Consider the following 8,470-nt stretch of genomic DNA (forward strand, 5'->3'; position numbering starts at 1 on the left):
TGAAAACCACATGTTTTTAAAACCTTAAGAGAACAAAAAAGAGAAAATGAGAAAAACTACATATTCGTACCATACAAAAGCTTTATGAATCTTGTTGAGTAGTTTGGCTTTTTCTTCTATAGTTGATTAGTCTCATGAGAGTTTTGTGACGGTGACTATAACAATGTTCGGTTTTACATGAGAAGAAAAAGGTTGTTGAAATGGTGTTTGGTTTCTATGAAAAAAATTGGGAAAAGGAAAGATGGTGGGTCTCTATTTGGCTTTAGGATCCTAGACATGCCACTGACACCCTGCATGGTGATATTGGAATACCTCCCTTTACTAGGTACAACTTTTCCTAAATAAATAAAATAAAAGACAATCTAAGAAACATGTTGCAATTTGGTTACCAAAATACGAAGTTCTAAATGGAATAATCAATCACTTGTATGTTTGATAGGTTACCAGTCATAAAAAAGCAACGGCCCATATTTCATAAAGTGATCTAATGGGTCCGAATGCTGCCAAACAGGTAAGCAACAAAAAGAGGATTTTTACTTTTTACATTCCTTTTTTTATCTTCTAGAAATAAGATTTTGAAAAGTATTATTTATTTTCAAAATTAAATTATGAAAGAAACACCATCTATATGTGAAAACTTTTGTTTAATTATCCTTTTACTTGATTTTAATTTTTTCTAATATAACTAGTAAAATTGTACAATTCATTCCATAAGAAATTCAATTTGAAATTTTGCTCTTATATATTGAGAAGCGCTGAGTAAAAAAGTAAGAATATATTGATCGATAATTCATTATTCAATAAAAAATTTACTACTTTTGGGTAAACGAATTCAGTTTTAAGAATTGAAGTTGATTTTCTTTAGGGTTGAGGTTAATATTTTCTTTTAATTAATTGTAGATATATTTTTGTTTATTTTTTAACTTTATAAATCTTATATATTTTAAAAGAGTTAAATTATAAATTTGTATTAAATATAATTTGATTAATATACATATATGTATATATTAATCAATTACTATTGATTACTGTGCTGTAAAATGCAACTCCATCCGTTGCACACGTCAAAACTTATTTCATATTAAAAACAAGATTAAGAGATTGTTCAACGTACATATACTGCATTATCATTTAGCTTTCAGTAATTCAGTTAGGTGAGGTAGGCAAGCTTTGATTAAAAGGATATTAGTAATGCAAAAACGACAAAAGCTACTGCAGGCATTGGCTGACAATGGTGTATCATAGTGTTGAATTTTTTAGTAAGTTATACGTATACAACCACTCTAAATTTTAGTTACTACAAAATTTCATTTGTTTTTAGGACCCAAAATGATTTTCAGAAACCAAAGGACTTAGACCCCCAAAAAACACAAAAAAGAAATCCACTTGAACAATGTGGGTGCAATTGCCCATGCTATACTACCTTTGTATTGATTAGTTAACATAATTACATTGTCAGACACTCATTGCTAAACAAGCCTAAACTAATCAACTAAGCACACAAAATGTGAGACATCTATGATGTTCTAGCCTCACTAGAAGTATGTTGTTGACACTTGACATTTTCCCATTGCTTAACAACTTCATTGTACCCTTCAGCAGAATCCAAAGAAAACTCTGCCAGTGAGCTAATAGCAACAGACATTCCAGCACAAAGAACCTTAATAGCAACTTCAGCTAGTTTCTCTGGAGCCATTACCACATCTTCCACCTCACCAACTTCCACCATTTCCATATTCCCATAACTTTGTTTTGATCCAAATGAGTTTCTCCTAGAATCTTCTCTTAATTGATGTGCATAGAGGGACCCCATTCCAGCTGCAAAAAAGTCTAAGCCATCAAGCACTGCTTTTTCATGTATGGCATCTAAACGTCTTGACCATTGAACACACAGTCCAAATAAAGGGTGAGTGCCACTGGACCTATGAGGAGAGCATGGTAGCTTTGATGCATCAGGCTCAGATCTCACACACCTAAGAAGCCATCCAGTTAATGAATGAATGTAGGATCTTTGAGAAGTGATCCATGACTCAAAGGTGTTTCTCCAGTTCCTTAACTCGGATTCGAGATTCGAGGCTGAACGTGCAAGCCGGTTTGGATCAGTCATTGAAATGGAAGAGTGCTTTCTGGCATGTGATTTAGAAGGGGTGCCAGCTAGAAGAATCTTAGCTTCATCTAAGGTTCTCTTCTGTGTCTGATGACACTCTGCCATCACTTTCCACATCCTTTCTAGCCTGTCATTTGTATAATTGAAGAATCAGCAAGCATAATATTATGTAAATACGTGCAGTGCTAGTGTGATATATCTGCATTATAAGGTGGATGTAGGCTGTTTCCTCTAAACAACATAAAATTGTTGCTCATGAAAAAGTTAAAACAAAGAATTAATTGATAACACATTATGGAGGTAATGGAAAAGACGAGGCTAAGTAGATGTTTGGTAAATTTATGACTCCATTTCGTTTTGCTCTACAAATTGAAGGAATGTGTGACAAAGGAAAATTCTCACACCAAGTACAGCTACAAGCAATGAAACATTATAGAAATTCAACAATGCAAGTCTGAATAATTTCATCTGAAATTTTGTGATTATTACCAAATAAAGTCTATCAGTCCTATCTTTCTTTTAAGAACATTAGTTTGGGTTGAAGAGCGGCCTTATTTGTATAATTGAAGAATCAATTAAGCATAATCTTTTGTTCGATGACATACAATGCTAGATAGATATACCTGCATTTGGTAAGGTGGATGTAGATTGTTTCCTTTAATTTAAGAACATACAGTGATGCTCATGTAGAGATTAAAAACCAATAATTTAAGCATGATTGTATAAAATTGAATGTGTAGTTTGTTGAATGCAGGATTCCTATCATATTAGTAGTTTTGCACCAAGTACATAGCAAATGTTATGAAGGTGGAAACCTTGACAGGGTTAAGTGGATGTTAGGTAAATGTGTTTGCTCCAGCAGGCTTTACTCAGCAAGTTGATGGCATGTGTGACAAAGGAAAATTCTAATATTAAGTAATAAGAACTGCTGAAAGTATAGAAACATTTCAGCAATTCAATTATATAACTCAGTATGTCTTCATCTGTAATTTTGTCATTAGTGCCAGAGTCTTGTGGCTCTTTTAGGAAAATTAGTCTTACAGAATCAAATGAAACATTAGCAGCATGTTTGAAGTCTAAAAAATACTTCAAATTTTGGCAGATTTTAGTTCATTTTATAAAACAAAGAAGCATAGGGGTAGTGACTTTCGTACATACCCTTGCACCAATTCAAGAAGTTGGGGATGCAACTCTTCGTCCCTTAGAGTTTCAATTCTCCTTGAAATAGCTTCAACTGAGTGTATTGAAACTGTTATCTGGGTGTCTAGATCTCTAATAGCTGATCTTGTTTTATCTGCACAGGAGGGGTCCTCTCCTTTTACATCAAGGTTCCTGAGTTGCTTGCATTTCTTCTCATAAGCAATTCGGACACGTTCTCCAGACTGTTGAAGAAGAAAGTGGCCACAAAAACTAATAAGTTTCCCAACATTAAAATAAAATTGTATTTCATCACAAGCATAATGACCTGTAACAATAATGAATATGTTTGAGGCTTTGAGCTGTTAAACATCTAATGGAAAGGTTTATACTAATTAGTTTGCATTGCAGCATAGTGATTTTTCACATTATGTTTAAGCTGAACCTATTTCATGATTACTCCTACAGAATTACTATGAGAAGTTATTTCATTTCATATCTAGTAATAACAATAAGCTGTGTATTAGCCATTGATGAATCCATAACACGAGTCAATCATTGAATTTGGTGATCCCTCAAGAGTAAGGATATATGAATCTGAGGGATTTTCTGCAAAGAAGCTTGCTTATATAATTAAGAAAAAGCCCAAAAGGACTTAAAACCAGGTCCTTAGGCTTTTCTAAGTAGAAGTTATATGTTTCTAAGAATGATGCCAGAGAGAACTTCATTGAAATAAATTTTTAGAAAGCTTTGATTTCCTCATGATGTAAGATAAGGTCAGTAGTATACCTTCACTTCCTCATAGAGCTTCTTCTCCCATGCATTTAATCTGTCCAATGTGGATTGGTGACTACCGGATAACATACAATGTTCCTCAGAGAGATCCTTAGTTCCATCACAACCTTCCTTTCTAGTGCTTGAATTATTCATTAAAAATCTTGATGACGAAGAGCGTGAAGAAGCAGAGCGGAGCAAAGCTACCGGGTTCAACAATTTTGATGCTGCAAATGAAATATAACTAAAATTTATATTCCTGAAAATTCACAGATAGATATCAATAAAAGAAAAAAAGAACATTTTCTGTGGTGTGAACTCCTCCACAAATAAGAACTTTTAGAATGATGTTCATTATCAAACTTTAGGCTGCTAATTCATTCTTTTTCATTCATTAGGGGTTCACTCATAAATCTGACTAATATGGAAGCACACTTCAACAAAATGAAAATATAAATTGTAAATTTCTATCGAACCTGATAGTTCATTAGATGTCAATAAATACTGAGATTTCTTGGCCTCTAACAATGCCGAGACATCATTGGCTGCATTGCAAACAATTGTGAATTGAGCTTCAAGATCATTGATCACTTCTGCCATGCTTGTTGGCCTTCGGTTTACATAAACAGTAAAGCCTGGTGTTTCATCCTTAGCTTCTTGTTTACCAACTGCCATTTCTCTATGGCTGGACTCAACATGACCTGCAGTTTGAGCTTTTGACACATCAAAACTTACACTACCATGAGCTTGTGAATTATTAGCTCCAAGGTCTGTTTTATTTTCAATTTCAATGTCTGTTCCCTCCTCTTCCTCTTCCTCCTCGTCGTCCTCCTCCTCATCCTCATCCTCATCCTCATCATCAACATCTTCAACAATGACTTCTTCTTTGGAAGAATTTACATCATTTCTAGTTCTTTCTTCTGCTACATTTCTCTTCCCAACATAGTATTCTTGCTCAGTTTCATCTTCTTCCAAGTCAGGTATTCCCTCTTCTTCTCTAACCTGCCTAAGTCCTTTGTATTCATCATCCATAGCAGCGTGCTCAAGGCTACTCCTTGCAGGATAACCATAGTAGTCCAATGATGAAAAGGGGTTCCAAAAGAAGTCCCACTGAGAAGCCTGAGGTGAAGAGGGAGGGATGTTGGGCCTATTATTGGGAGAGTAAGCAAAAATTGAGGGGTTCGCAGGTGATGATTGCATGTTGAAGAATCCATCAATGCCATAGTGCTGCATTGGAGGATATGTCTCCACCCGAACCATTTCAGGTGACTGAGGCCTTTCCTCAACTGAAATTGCAGGATTACCACCTGGCCTAAGGTAGTTCACTTTCAAAGTAGAGTTTGGTCCAACACCAAACTCAATTGCCGTTGTTGGTGTGAAGGGTTTTGCTGATATGGGAATGAAGGCAGGGGTAGTTCTCTTGACAGGTGTGAATGGTGGGGTGATAACTGAGTCCAATGAGAACTCACGAGGCTCATCACCTTCAATGTAATCACGAAGTGCTGCTGAAACTCTCTTCAGAGATTCTATGTACGCTATGTGTCCTGTGGCAAATAGGGTTCTTTGTTCAACAGCTTGTTTGATGAACCTTTTCCTATCTTTACAAAGCTGCACTGCTTCTTCGTCATCAAGCCTTGAATGTGAACATCCCATCTCTTCCTCCTTATTCCCCTATGAATGAATGTCTCAAGCTTGCATTGAAATTGAAACGAAAGGGGAATCTTTCTCTATGCCTCACCACATTCATAAAGAAATCATAAACCTGTCACCAAAAGTAGAGAAGTTCAACAACATGCACTAGAATTCCATCAAACTTGAGTAAATCAGAATAAAATAAAGTAAAAATATGAAAATAATATTATGTTTGAACCAAATAAGACTAGCAATGTTAATGAAGTTGGATGCTACTAGAAGAAGGGTGATGAAAATTCAAACATGCTTAACAGAAGCAAGAAACAAGTGGAGATTTTTCAAAGCCGAAAACTCCACGTTTTCCGGGAAAACAAATTATGCTCTATCAAAAATAGAACACATGAAGAAAGCATGTAGCTTTTCAGCAGGAGAATTTTCATTTTGCTTAGGTAGAAAAAAAATCAGTTAAATCTATAAAAAAAAAAAAAAACATTTCTAAAGAGAAAATAATAATAAGGCAGACACTAAAACAGTCGTCAATCAGCTGAATTAACAGTAGATATAGGACCATAATTCTATGTAAAATAGATAAATATAAATTTAGAAAAATTCATAGAGCAAAAAATTAAAGATAAAACAAAAGATACATTTATATATATATATAAAAGAAAGATCAAAGGGGAGAAAATGAACGAAAATAACACAAAAGAGCTTCTAAACATAAAAAAATGAGTACCCATTTTCAGGAAGGAAAAAAACAAAAGCATGTTCACGTTGGGTTTGGTTATGGAAGCTTAGAAGGGAGAAGAAACATAGCAGTGAAGGAAAAAGAGGGTGTTTTTGATGATGAATAGTGGAGAGGGAATCAGAGAGAGAGAAGGGTGTGTGTGTGTGAACAGAGAAAGACGTTGAGAGGGGGGTAAAAAAAAGCAACGGTCAAAACACAAGCAAGAAGAAAACATTAAAAACAACAAAATTATAAAAAAGAAAAAAAAGAGAGAGAGAGCGAAAATTAAAAGCTTTGGTTTCAGGGTTGGGCAGCTAATAAAGGAAGAAGAGGATGAGAATATGACAATATTGGGTCACTGCCCTTCATGTTGCCCCGAATTTCTAGAATGCCACAGTTGCCTTTTTTTGCTCAATCACAATTTTTGTTTTTTACTTATGAAAATTTTCATGAAAGTGACTGGTCAAAATGTGTCATTAATGGGACCCAACTATCATATGCCAAATAATGCTGTTACAGATATGTGAAGGTAAGTGTTAAGACTTAAGATGGTGATATTGCTTATTCCTTTTGGTCAAATTTGTTGTAATGTGGGAATGTTAGTCACTTGTTACCATGTTTGAACACTTGCAAATCACTCCCGAAGGTTATAATTTATACAATTTAAATAAATTTGACTGTAATTTAAATATGTTATTGAGTTATTTGAAACAATATATAAATGTTTTATAAAAATATTTTACAATTTTTAAAAATTTATTTTAATAATTGTCTGTAAAATTTATTATCATAAATTATTTAAAGTTATTTAATAAGCTTAAAAACACAAATTTATGATTGTTTGCATTACAATACATATACATATATACTTGATAAATAATTTTTATTTTTGTCATCATCAACAACTGATGGGACATTTCTAGTAATATTTTTTATTAATACAAAAAATAATTTATCAAATGAAAGTATATAGAAGAAAAATCAGGCTATACAATAACCATTTAAGTAAGAAATTAAGGAAAAAAAAACTTCCTCACGTAATTCCGTAATGGGACATAAATGGAATCTATCTACAATACTTGTCAAATTTAAACACAAGTGTTCTAATTAGTGTTCAAGTAAACATTTTAATTAGTATCCACTAATAAACATGTCAATTAAATTTAAATAATCCCGTATATCAATAAATGCATATGTACATAAAATCTTGAATATAAATTTGGAAATAGTCTCATGTTGCATAATCATGGTATTAGAATGGTCATGTTTTTCTAATTTAGAAAACAATAAGCAGCACAATTAGGACAATAAATGACATACATGAACTATAAACAAAACTTCTCGATCCAAAGATAAGGGCTACGTCATACTCGGAAAAATTGCTTAGATTGAAACAATTTAACAACAAATAAAAGTTAATAAACGTCAAGAAAAGAAAAATTAGGTATCTTTGAAGGCCAATGAATGGTGTGGTGGTGAATTCATAATCCTAAAGGCATGCAAGAAAGATGAAGTACGTCCAAGAGAAGACCATGTGACATGAACAGAAGAAACACAAAAATTGAGACACCCAATCCAACCCTTACCCACACACACTCTTCAAGGTGAAACTGAAAGGAACTCACGAGTCACAACCTTTGACACTTTGTGACCGGATAATATGGGTGATTGTTAGGGACCCACAATTCATGGGTCATACCCTTTGTAACGCACTAGCTCACTCTTGTTTCACTTGTAATTCATGGCTGAACCAGGGATATTTTTGTACTTTCATTGATCCAAGTGCTTGGCTTTTTAGGGCTGAAAGATGAGGAAAGGAAAACGAGTGAAGAATTTGGAAAAGCAATAAAGCATACAACTCGGCAATAAAGGAAAAGAAAGAACGTAGGATGCTTGGTAACTTCCTATATATATATATACAAGAAAACGGTGTTCTCAGTGTTTTTCCATCACAATTTATTCCTCTGGGACCAACTTGCCCTTCACCACCGTTTCTTATCCCTCTTGATCGAAAGTCCAAACCCTTTATTCCAATTTTATGTTTTGAAATTTAATCAATATTCACCATGTATATATAATAGTCTTCATGTTAT

General features: G+C 33.8%; 1 protein-coding gene across 1 annotated transcript; it reads right to left on the reverse strand.

The window, feature by feature from the left end:
- Positions 1-1,399: 1,399 nt before the first annotated feature.
- On the reverse strand, positions 1,400-6,619 carry LOC113853121 (nitrate regulatory gene2 protein-like). The gene is made up of 5 exons (XM_027483578.1): positions 6,387-6,619; positions 4,495-5,780; positions 4,034-4,245; positions 3,266-3,489; positions 1,400-2,234 (listed from the first exon to the last, which is right to left on the reverse strand). The coding sequence occupies exons 2-5, from the start codon at positions 5,669-5,671 to the stop codon at positions 1,517-1,519; spliced, it is 2,331 nt and encodes a 776-aa protein (XP_027339379.1). The 5' UTR covers positions 5,672-5,780; positions 6,387-6,619; the 3' UTR covers positions 1,400-1,516.
- Between the last annotated feature and the right edge of the window lie 1,851 nt (positions 6,620-8,470).

This window comes from Abrus precatorius, unplaced genomic scaffold (genome assembly GCF_003935025.1).
Source record: "Abrus precatorius isolate BTA unplaced genomic scaffold, Abrus_2018 Scaffold10, whole genome shotgun sequence".
NCBI lineage: Eukaryota > Viridiplantae > Streptophyta > Magnoliopsida > Fabales > Fabaceae > Abrus > Abrus precatorius.

Bases quoted from the DNA above. Each gene is read 5' to 3' on its own strand.
- LOC113853121 (XM_027483578.1), bottom strand. From the start codon at position 5,671: ATGGGATGTTCACATTCAAGGCTTGATGACGAAGAAGCAGTGCAGCTT. The intron at 3,490-4,033 runs GTATACTACTGA...CTTCTTCAACAG, and splicing joins AGCTCTATGAGGAAGTGAAG to TCTGGAGAACGTGTCCGAAT. The intron at 2,235-3,265 runs GTATGTACGAAA...TACAAATGACAG, and splicing joins CTTCTTGAATTGGTGCAAGG to GCTAGAAAGGATGTGGAAAG.